The following is a 12,493-nucleotide window of genomic DNA, read 5'->3' as shown; positions in this document are numbered from 1 at the left end:
GCTGGGGTATCCACGTGGTCTAACTTTGGACATAATGTTTTGTCTTCAGGAGGTACGTCTTTATCTCCCCATAAAACATATGGAAAACAGTCTTCAGAAATGAGGCTTTGAATGGTAATCAGATAAAGTAGCAGCCTGGGGGGTGTGTGTGTGTGTATCCTGACCAAGTTAAATAACAGATGCACCAATTGGTATTTGTTCACTCATATCAAAGAAAATCAAACGACTGATTCTGAACAGAGGGAGTACTTCGGGCTTGTTCTTAGGTGTATTCAGTAAGCATAACCCACAGCAATAGCAAATCAATTTGCTTGTACCATATTCCTTTTAAAAGTTGCTGAAGACTGAGAAGTGTGTACACAAATATTGATTTCTCCAGGAATTAGCTGAATATGAGTGAGCTCATTTTTCGTTTAGATAGCAAGCATTAAGCTGCTGAGTAAGAAGCATCAGCTATGACAGTTCCATGAGGACTAATAGATGGATGCTGGGCAAATTAAGTCATTCTGTTCAAGTACCTAAATTTAGTCAGGGAGAGGAGGAATTCACACAGGAAGATAATGGAAACTTAATCTTTAATACTTTTTCACACTATGAAATTTTTCATACTTGGACAAGAAAAAAAATCTACACGTTATCGGTACCTCCTTCAAATTTACCTGTAGGCTTTTTGGGCATGCAGTTGCTGCTACTATGAAGCGAGTGTTCTGGAATTTTCCTATCAGCCTGTACATTCTGTATTGTAACTTCAGAGATGACCATTCTGCAAAAAACTGTTACAGTAACTCCTGTTTGATAAATTTGGACTAACATGGAAACCAATTACCTAAGCACCAAAGGAATGGGCCCAATTCCACAAATTCATCAACTTACTGTGTTATAAAAAATCAGGTTTTAGTTTAGTGTTTTCTTAGGCTAGGCTGGCATGTTCTCAATATTTCAAGAAGACACATTACTAGATACACTTTTTCTTTATATATTTAATAAAGTTATATATCAACAACTTTTGGATTTGTACTTGTTTGAGCACTTATCGTTTTGGCAAAAGTGAAATATTAAATACTAGTACTAGACATGCATTCCTTTCATTCGAGCTTAAGAAAACATTTACAAAGTTGACAGATAACATTTATTAAAACATGTTATACAAAAAAGGGGCATGGGACTCTTCTATAAGAAGAAAATATTGAACAGTAACATTAAATTAAAACCATGCTGTACAATTAGGACAGCAATATTTATAGACAAAACTATCCAACCTCTGCAATACAGGCATAACATCTCACAAAATATCAAGATATGCAAATTTACTATAAATGACTTGTTTAGAATAAAAACTTATAGCTCATTAAGGAAGATTCACTTGACTTGCATAAACAGTTACATTTCTGGAAGAAAATATGGAATCCCATGAATAATAAAAAAAAGGAGCAGCAATCAACAGACACAGGCTTCAAGCAAAAAATCGGAACTTACAATTTAATCACATTAAAAATATACCATTTTGTTTTCCAGCATCTTCCCCTAGGGCACCGACAGTTTACAGCTTATAGCTAAACAAGCCTAGCTATCCAATAAAGCATTTAAATGATTAAAAAAAACCCAACCAAACAAACAACAACTTTCCTTTGTTGTTTTGAGAAAGGTTCTAGTTCTGTTAAAGCAAAATACTCAATACACTGCTGTAGGCTCTCATAATTCAGAGACAGGTCACCTTTCTGGCACCAACACAAAAGTGTTGGGATTACAAGACCTGGCGTGCCTCCCTTCTTTCTGCCTCAGTAACACAGGGGCATCAAATATTCTTTTTATTAATGAGAAACCCAGTACATCAGCCTTTGATCATCTGCCTTGCTTTCGATACAGGACAAAGTTACTCAACCCCAGAAATGCCTCAGATGAAAAAAAGCTAAGACCAAAAATTGTACTGACAGTACCTTCTAGAGTCTACCTGCTCACCCATAAAACAAATAAGGCAATGCTTTAAAAAACAACAAAAAACCCCAACAGTGGTGTGTGAAACAGGAACCTTCTCCCTCAAGAGGCTCAGATACACACCTAAGCAGACATATAACCCTGCTAATAGTTGAATTTTTCAGAATGGTAGTTACACAGATTCCATGGTAATTAACATCTTGGGTACAAAATAGAATGAAAAGAAACTTAGCTGTAGTATCATTAAGTGTTCTTACCACTGACTGGACAATGAATGGCTTCACAGTAGCAGGAAATTCTGAAAGCCTCCTGTGTGTACAATGATTCTGGTTTTCAGAAGACATTCACTTTACTTACTACAGCCTAACAGCGAGCAATATAAAAATGCACAGATGTTTCTAAGCCATATCATTAAAGGTGATGAAGCTTAAGGGAAGATTAATGAAATTCATCATACACATATGCATTCATATTTTATATATATATATATATAAGGATTGCTTCCCTCCTCCCCACAAACAAGAAATAATTTCTTGTATCTTGAACAAGACCACTTCATTAGCAAAGATTAAGAGCCTGACAGAAGCTGCATCTGCATATCTTGATTTACTATGTACATCTGTATTGGCCATAAATTGCAGGGTTTTAGTAGTAGGGGGCTGCAAGGGTGACATGTGGCAAGAGGCTGCAAACTGCAACCTGTGCTAGTCAAAAGAGGTTCTAGCCTGCACTGAAGCGGATGTAAACAATCCACTGCATGCCAAAACTTCAACCAGAGGTTCACACAGTACCTCTGCTTAAACATACTCTAAGAAAGAGTGGCAGCTGCTAGCAAGAGGTACACGGAGACACATAAGGAGAAGATACTCCTGGGGAAACACATTTGGAAACACATGCAGAGAAACTGAAGAGCTGCTCTTGGAACAACACATGGAGAAGACACCGAGGACATGTATAGAGACATACCCACAGAAGGACTCACTACGTGCCTGAGAGGATTCACTTCTGAGGGGACTTTGGCCTACAGCTAAGCCATGCCAGAGCAGGTACACCTCTGAAGTAACTGAGGCCCATAGGAGACGCAAGCTGGAACAGGCACATCCCTGAAGGGACTATGGCCCAGCATCACCATGAACAGTGACACTGACCAGCCCAGAGCAGCAGAGGACACCCACTAAGAAATGAAGAGCGTCAGACAAGCCAGTATGCATTATGAGCCCAAACTCCTGTGTGATCTGTCACCTCACTAAAAGAATTGGCATAGGCTGAGTGCAACTCTCGGTGAAAACAAGGAAAACAGAAGCAGGGAGAAAGGTGTTAGGCTTAAGTTGAGCCTGAGGAAGGGGGAGGAAAGATGTTTCCTTAAGTGTTTAAGTAATTTTTTGTAACCTTTTTCCCCCCCCCAATACCTGAATCGGCGATTAGCAGTTTGTCAAAGGGCAATAAATTAAATTGAGGAAAACCACCACAAGTCAACTGTTTTGCCTGTGATAAGAAAAAGTAAGGATTATAGACATGTATCTCAAGCTTCCCTCAAATCATCAATCCTCTCAAGTAGATCTCATGACAATCATATCAGTATTTTCCTGCAATCAATTGGTTTCATGTAAATTAACATCAGAACGCCAAGCACTACAAAATCAGTGGAGCAACTTTTGTTGGACTTTCAAGACAATGTCATAATATGGGGTAAAACAGTAATAGGCAAATATTAAAAAGTTACTATTCATGCTAAGTCATTAAAAAAGAACATGGTTCTATAATATGATCTACTGGACCTGTTATAAAACCTTTAAAGTGTCTCTCGCAGTACATTTTATTTTAAAGCTTTATTTCAAAGTAATCTAACTGCAAATATGAGTAATGTTCAACTTTGAAATGTCCCATATAAAAATCATTCCAAGCTGGTAAAAGAAACAGTTTTGCTGGCAGCTCTGTAGGATGGTCTGGGTTTAACAAATAATTTCTTGCTTGACCATGGTTTTCAGCCTGGTGTTTCTGACCAGCCTTTTTTATGGTTAAATGGGAAGAGGCACCCTTAACCTTTTTATGCAACACTGAAGTGACAATTTGAAAGGGGTTGAGAACTAATGTAATATACAAGATCATCTTTGAAATGAGTATGAGAATACCTTCCCTCAAATGTGATGATGGTACTTGCAGAAATGACACCCTGTATGTAGTAAGGCCTTGGAGAATGGAAAAATAGGGCCACTGAGTGCAAGAACCCTTTCCTCTACACTCATGTAAACAGGCAAGCATTATAATTTTATTTTTTTTTAATATTAAAAAAGACAGTGTTAGCAGTGTGGAAACAAACCATAAAGGGAATATAATTTCTAAGTTTAAAAAACATACTTATAAAGTTTTACGGTTTGTTTTTTTTTTTTTTTTTTAAATACAAAGTGCTTCTATACATTAAGCAGGTTACAGTGTTAGTGAGCAAATCCCTGTTTAGTTACCTTGATTACAAGGGTTATATATGGCCACCATGGTATATTGTAGAGTTCAATTAAGTGCTAAGAATAGGAACTCTGTGGTGCTGACCATTCATGCCCATTGCCAGCAATGGGTTCATCATATTTGGGAATATCTGTTTTAACAAAATTCCATATGAAAAATATCTGAAGCATTAGAAGATTAAGAATTAAGAGCCTCTTAAAAAAATTAAAGTTTGTAAATAGAATGCCAGAAAAGAAGTTACAGTAATTACAGCCCACTGAGTAGTAAACCCCCCGCTTGTACCAGACATTCACATTCAGGATACAGTTCAGCTGTATCTTAAGACAATTTGTAACAGGGAGTTCAAAAAAGCATCTTAATAGTAATTATCTTTGTGTGTTTTTCCTTGTAACGTCACCATACAGGGTCATCTGTTTAAGTACATTATCCTGCACATTGCAGTATCTAAAACATAAATTGGGAGCAGAGAGGCTTAGGCCTTCAATGCTGGTTAACATTTTTCCCCATGTTACCAGCACTGTACTTGGACATCACCCTTTTCCATTACAGTCTTTTTGTATGCTCTAAAGGCTCTTTCCTTTTTTATAATATGTTTCAGTAAACTACAAAGAAGGGTTAATTGCTTTTGCATGAGACTGCATTAAGCTTTCAACCCCAAAATCCTGTTGCCACCTTTACAATTGATGCATTCACTCTACCTGCAGAGCTGGCAGCATCTCTCAGAACTACAAACACTCCTCCATCTATCTCTAAGAATGAGAGCCCAGCATATAGATCCTCACCCTAAAGAAGCAGAAGTGCCACTTTCCCAGCAAAAATCCAGACTTCGGACGTGAGCATGGTACCATGTTCTGCAGTACCATTAACAGATCCAAATACCATACTTTCTACTTTTTTTTCCCACAAGCAACTTTGTTTGAGGAGGTAAACAACTCTGGCTGCTTGTGATCACATGTAACCAGTCACAGTAGTTCAGTACCAAGAATCTGTATTATAGTTCTTACTGTTCAAAGAGTAAGAATTAAAAGTATAAATACCTATCAATGACTAAATAATTTTCCTAAAACAGGTTTCTAAAACTATATAGAAGTTCTCAAAGAAGTTTTTGTACCAATAAAAAGTCAATTCATGAATCCACAGAGTTTGGTACTTGCTACTGTAGTAAGCCACAAAAATCTGAACAGAAAACTACAGTTTAAATGTTTGATTGGTTTGGGTAAGTTCCAAATGCTACATCTTATTTCTTTTTTTTGACAAGCCATACTTATTACACACACTTCTAGAAGCTCTCACGATGTAGCAATCAAAATCAAGTCAAGCCAAGAGTCATACAGCATTAGACCCTAGAGGAGCAAAGACAAATTATACTTAATACAGATTGAAGTTTATATAGTGCTCAACTATATTTAAGTGCTTTACAGATTCTAAATAGAAATCAGCACAAAATTAGACATTTGTTTTACTAAAGATGAATAAAAAAATGGAAGACAGATAAAGGAAAGCCAAACCATCTTTAACACAGCCTTTCATTAAGCAATACAGCAAAGGCTATTTAATGATGTACACTATCTAATGATGCATGTTAAGTATGTTGGCAGTCTCCAGTTTGAGGTGGAATTCTAATTTTTTTTTTTTTACATTAAAACGTGAATCATATAACCTGGTTTAGTCATCCTAGTTCTCTTTTCCACTAAGTAGGGCTACTTGAATTCCTGCTTCATCTATGTATTTGAAGGATTTGGGTCAATTTAGAACTGGGTTTTACTGTGAGTTTAGAAGACTTAGAAAAACAACAGGGCTTCTAAATACTGCTGTGATTACAATCAATGTCACAAAGACCTTACAGACCTCATTTTGCAAGCACCTTTCAGATTAACCATTTGCGCTTCACACATTGAACACCTGGAGTAATACTGTGGAAAATAAAAGTTTGGTCTGCTTATACCAGCATAATCATTAGAACTTGTTTTTTTTGAGAATTTACAATAGCAAGTACCAGACATTATTTGCATAATTAGTTTATTTTGCTTACTCTACTAAACAAATGTAAGCACTAATGTCTTAGTTCATCTCAGTAGTACTCTGCTCAGCTTTAGAAGCTTGATATGACTTGGTACAAGAGGTCACATGCCGATGAAAACTGTCCCGCCACATAAATCTTTTCCCACAGATGTTACACTCATATGGTTTTATGCCTGTATGAATTTTCATATGGCCTACAAGATGGTGTTTCATTTTGAATTTCTTACCACAGACACCACAGCCATAAGGTCGAAGACCAAGGTGCATACTCATATGCCGATCTCTCTGACTTTTGTGTGTAAAGCTTTTTCCACACTGACAAGGATACAGCTTATCAGCATGTGAGAATCCAGTGAGGGATGTTTCTTCTTTAATTCCTGTAGCCATTTCAATGCCTTCACCATAGCCTGCTGCAATCATAAGATCCTGTCTGTGGGCACTTAAATTTCCATCTGCCCTTTCACCAGAAAATTCTTCCATAGAAGAGCCATAGAAGTCAACTTGTTCATCATAATTACTTTCATCTGCCTGTTCATCAAATTCTGCTTCCATCTTTTTGTCACCTATATGAAAGTCTTCAACACCCGAAGACTGGATTGAATGATCTGCCTGGATAGCATTCATGGATTCAGAAACTTGGTGCTCATCATAAGGATTATCCACACCTTCACAGTCTTGTTCAAATCTTTCTGGTTTCACATGGATCCACCGCTTGTGAGACATGATGCTGGGTTTGCTATACATAGGTCTGGTATACTGATACTCTGCACTATCACTAGTTCCTTCTTCGCCATCCTGACTTGTCATTCCAGTGCTAAGTCTATCATGTTCTGTTGAAGAATTACTGGGAAGGTACTCATGTTCAGTCAGTTGACATGACAACTCATCTTTAGAGCTCTCTTCTTCATTTTCGCCATCCCTTAGTTCCTGCACTTTGTGGAATTCTGTCTGTCCTCCAGAGCCAAGTTCAAAGGTTTCAACAAGGCCATTGTAACTACTACTGCTCGGGGACTGATGATCACTGCCATGATTCATCTTCTGACACAGAACTGTTGGGTTCCCCTCTAGCACTTCAGTGCATTTATCCACTACATGCCACATCTGAAGGAAACTTGCTGCTGTCAAATAACTAACAATTTCTGGAGCGGGCATTACCAGCCGACCTGTATAGGTAGACAGAAGAATGTTTTCAAATACTCTTGGATTCATCACATCAGGCAGGACTATACGCCTGCTGTTTTTTAGGAGAACCTGATCACAGAAGTAAGGTGAACTAGCTGCAAGAACAGCTTTATGGGCTCTGAAGAGGTGGCCCTGAACTACAATGGACACATCACATAATTGTCCTTGCTGGCGCTGCTGGTTTAACTTCTGCAAAATGGTGCTAGAAAAATCAGGAAATTCCACTCGAAAAGAGCTTGACCCAGACTCCATTTCATTACAAATTTAGTGTTGTGCTGCAAGAAAAAAAACAAAACAAAAAAAACAAAAACAACAAATTCTGCTTAGTAAAGTATTGATCTTTCCATTTCCTTCTACACTTTTTCTTTAACAAGTAACACCTAAGCAGACTCATATGGAACTCAACCCAACATTTCCTGGAACCTATGTTACTGCTATGCTTCTATTTCTCCCACCCCACCTCATTACTCTCTTTTCCAAAAGTTGTATTGAAGCCACAGATTGCTATGTCAGCACATTTAGTTGTGGGGTTTTTTTCTGTCCAAGAGGACTTGGCAACGATTGCAGGAGCTACAAACAGCATGTTACCCAGTTGAGATGGATTAAGCATTTCAAGCCTGAGTTTAGTGTAACAAAACCAGTTATTTGATGAAATTATAGCAGTAGAGTTCTAACTCCAGGATGTCCCAGAGTTTATAACAGCACATGAAAAATTCTGAAATCAACTGCCAACAAAATCATCTCATTGATCCCCCAATAAAGACTCTTATGAAATATTCCACTTTAAATGAAGTTTTCAAAAGCCAACATATTGATTCATACAATGACAAAGGCTGCATAGACAGAACCTACTGACAATGAGGCTTATGACTCTTCTAGTGGTATTTCCCTGTCATTTTATTAACTGAAAGGTGGAATAGCAACATCTTGTACAGTTGTAGGACTATAATCCAATCTTTTAATTCTGAGCTTTTTCAGATGTTATTATAACATTCCTTACTTAAAGAAAAACCTTACAGAACTTAAAATGTTAATCAGGAAAGCGATACCTCTGCTGTACAGAATTTTTTCTGTGTGTACCTTGTATATATGTTACAATGCAACAATTATATGCTAGAAGCTCAGGTAAGAGCTCACAGATTTTAATGTTTGTATTCCCACAGGATCCATATGTCTTATTACAAAGTTAAGTCTTTTAAGCAGTAATACAATTCTTTAAAATGTCTACTTTAAATTTTAAATTGAATTTGAGACAAATTTGCATGTTATTATCATTAGAAATAATGACAGAAATTTAAATGCAACTATGAAAGACCAACATTAGCTGCCTGAATAAGTTAAACTCATGCAATTTTTCAATTTGATAATGCATAAATTGAATACAATGGAATTCCAGAAGAGCCATGGAGTAGCAAGCAGTTTTCCTCTGTCAAGTTCTGTTTCTCCTAAGTGGGAAAGAGTCAAAGTTTTAACAGATGGGGCTGCAGACCTGAGAGAGAATACTTAGTAAATTAGGAGATAGTGTATACATACGGAGTTTAAAGCACTTTGTTAATACAGTGCAAAAATAGAATTTGCATTACAAACAGTTGGAGGACTCCAAAATGAAAGTATGTCTATGGAATACAGAATCTAGAAAATATGATTATGAATCTCTGCTACAAAGAGCCTGTACAATAACCATAGTACTTTCTGTACAGTTATGTAACCATCAAAAGAAAACTGTTCATTTGGTGTACTGTGTTAAAATGCTGGCACATTGGCACAAATGTATGACTACTAAGTGCAGAAAAAGCAGCAGTGCTTGCTTACAAAAGGCAGACTACACAGGAGTGATTATGTAAATCACTCAATGTTTAATCAACAGCTCATGGTTGCATAATCCCTTCCTTACCATTCTGATCGGTTTTCCAACTCATATTCTTGACGACTCCCCCCCACTCCCCAAAAACCTCAGTGTTCCATCTCCAAAGTTTCAGAGCTAGAAAAGGATGACAAGCATATGGAGCACAGGTGAACACAGACTTCTCACTGTTATCTTACATAAAGTTGGATAGGTTTTCTATAGAAGAGAGAGCATGGGAGTCAGAAAGCCATCAAGACTTTTCAATAAATACATGCCCAAACTCCTTGTAAACTTTGAAACTGGCATCTTCTGCAGACCTGTGAACATTATGCTTTCAAATTTCCTTTTAATTTTTCACTAGAAGTATGGTATCAATCCAACTCTCTTATGAAGGTCTATGAAGAAAACAGACTGGGAAGAATAACCTGCTATTTATGAAACCCATGTGTAAACATAAATAATCACAGCAACACAGACAAAAGAAAAAAGGTACCTTTTTTGAACAGTTTCCTTCCTTCTTCAAATCTTACACTAATTTCCAATGCTGGGTAGGAGGAGGAACTGAAAGGACTGGATAAAGCTCCCATTGGGGGACAGTCAAATTACGAAAAATTTTGTAGTTGAGCACCATAACTTGCTGTATACAGTCACGTTCACTTTTACATTTTCATAAATCACTACTGTTTTAATGGTTGAAACAATTGGTTAACTTAAGAGGTGTTTACCAACCACCTTGAGATCCTCAGATTTAAGATGAGGATCAGTCATAATTTTAATCTTTTTTTTTTAAAACACTTGGTGGCACAAGGCAGTTTTCCTACAAATACTGCCTCACATGAATCAGGGGTGAGCTGTTACATTCTGCTGAACCAGTAACCAGGATGCATCAACTGAGGAAACAGACTAAAACTTGCAAATCTAGCACACAATTACTTTCAAGTGCTTTGACTAACAGTGTTAAGAAACAGGAAAGCCCTTTTTATCACAAAGCATTACTCCTCAGAGAGTCCTCCACTTCAGCCCTTACAGCTTGCTTTAAGTATTTGACAAGCTAAAAATGATTATGGATATCCTTGAACAAGCTTCTTGAGATGTATTCACAAAAGTATATGGGAATTTCACATGAAAGTGCAAAACAGAAAATAAGACCATTTCTCCACCTTTCAAATGAAATAAAAAGTCTCAGGACAGTCATCAACTCACCAGATGTGAACTACCAAACTGTCACACCTCAAGTGTAAATGTGGAATTTGGATTGAACGCTACTACATTTATAACCACTTTTAGCTAGTCTCAGAACAATCTGTATGAACGTCAGAAGTCTGAACATTCAGAATTTTATTTAGTAAACCCAATGGACTATTAGGAACAGCAGATTTTTAAATTACTTCCTTGGAAAAGGAATCTCTGTAAAGCTTGCAGTTCAGCTGATGATCTTCAAGTTGTCACCTACATAATAGCAGAAGACCACCTCTAATTCTACTGTCTTCAGCACCCCTCAGGTTTTTTTCCTCAAAGCATCAGTCCTGCTATGTACCTATACAACCAATCCACTTCAGGAGACCAAGTCAGCTACTGATTTTTTCCCCCGAGAGCAACAGAATACTATGCCTGTCAGTTCAATTGTTAATTTTTTCCTACCACTTTGCTTAAAACAACTTGACAACGTTATTTCAGTATTTCAAACAGTCATCTTACACCTAGTGTACATTACATAATACCTGCATTTAAAAAAAAATATCTTTTTTTATTATGCAGATGCAGTTCTTCACCTCCTTTCAGAATATTCTCAGATTTTAGACCACATTTTTCAATACTTGCCTACAAAAAAAATATAAGCCTTCAGGATATGTTCAGCTGAAATTTAAGAGAGACATGTCTAGAGGCCTTACATAATTACTGCTAGTCTAAACTGCCATCTTTCAGCAAGGGCTCAGCATACCACCACAGAAACAATTCCAGGCGGAAGCAGACTTTTGTGTATTTTAAGTTTTCATGAAAACCAAAGCCATCAAAACATAAGTAAAATATCTTCTACTACTAAAGCCACACACGTCAAGAAAACTTTGTTTTCCAAAGAGCTTTAACTTCCTGCTTTTACTACCTGTTCTGTTTCTGCATTTTTTTTATCCCCAGCTCATAAAGAGCAAAATCTTCCTACTTCCCTTAATAAAAAAAATAATTAGCCTCCATGCTGCAACACCGAGCGAGACACACAAGACACACGTCAGCTGCTTAAAAATAAAATTACTTCAAGAAGCGCTAGTGGGCAGTTCCCTCAGTTCGCCGCACGCAGAGCTTCCGAAGAAATTAATCTCTTACACCTGCCACGGCAGCACCTCGAACGCCACAGCACCCGCTGCCGCGAGCGCACCGGCGGGGCCCTCTCCAGAAGGCGCCGCAGACCGCGGCCGCAGGCCCGGCCCGGCCCCGGCGACGGCGCCCCCCGCGGCCGAGCGTCGGGCGGACCCGCCCAGCGGCGCTGCCTGGAGCAGGCCGGGGCCGGGTCCAGCACCCGCCTCCCGCCCGCCCGCCCACCCGCGGCTCCGCCGTCTGCCGGCGAGGGCCGCCCCAGCCGGCAAGCGGCGCGGGAGCGCCCCCCCACCCCCCCACCCCGGCGCGGCGGGGAGAGGGACGGGCCTCGCTCGCCGTCCCGCCCCAGAGCGGGCCCGCGGAGCCAGGCCCGGCGGCGGCGCGGCCTCCCGCGGGCCACGAGCGGGCCGCGTCTCACCTGCGGGCGCCAGAGTCTCTCGCATAGCGGGATACGAGCCCGGCCTCAGCGCTCGGTGCGGCCGGCACTGCCTCCGCGCCCCAGCCCGGCCGACGCCGGAAGCAGCCCCCTCTTCCTGCGGAGAGCTTCCGCATCCCGGTCACATGACGGCCGGGGTCCGCCCTTCTGCTTCCTGCCCGCCAGGGGCCGCCCCGCCCCGCCCTCGCCGGGGCCGCTCAGCGGCGGCAGAGCCACCGGGCGCCGCTCGCACCCGCGGCGCCCCCTGCTGGCGCAGCCTCCGTGAGCGGCGCCGCTCGGGACCGCCGAGGCCCGGG

General features: G+C 39.8%; 1 protein-coding gene across 1 annotated transcript; it reads right to left on the bottom strand.

Annotated features, from left to right (window-relative positions):
* Positions 1-1,112: 1,112 nt before the first annotated feature.
* On the bottom strand, positions 1,113-12,303 carry ZBTB43 (zinc finger and BTB domain containing 43). Its single transcript, XM_049833206.1, has 2 exons — positions 12,180-12,303; positions 1,113-7,877 (listed from the first exon to the last, which is right to left on the bottom strand). Exon 2 carries the CDS (start codon positions 7,852-7,854, stop codon positions 6,460-6,462), a length of 1,395 nt encoding a protein of 464 aa, XP_049689163.1. The 5' UTR covers positions 7,855-7,877; positions 12,180-12,303; the 3' UTR covers positions 1,113-6,459.
* Positions 12,304-12,493: the final 190 nt, after the last annotated feature.

Source organism: Accipiter gentilis, chromosome 29, assembly GCF_929443795.1.
Source record: "Accipiter gentilis chromosome 29, bAccGen1.1, whole genome shotgun sequence".
Lineage (NCBI taxonomy): Eukaryota > Metazoa > Chordata > Aves > Accipitriformes > Accipitridae > Astur > Astur gentilis.
This window is presented reverse-complemented; position numbering and strand designations above follow the sequence as displayed.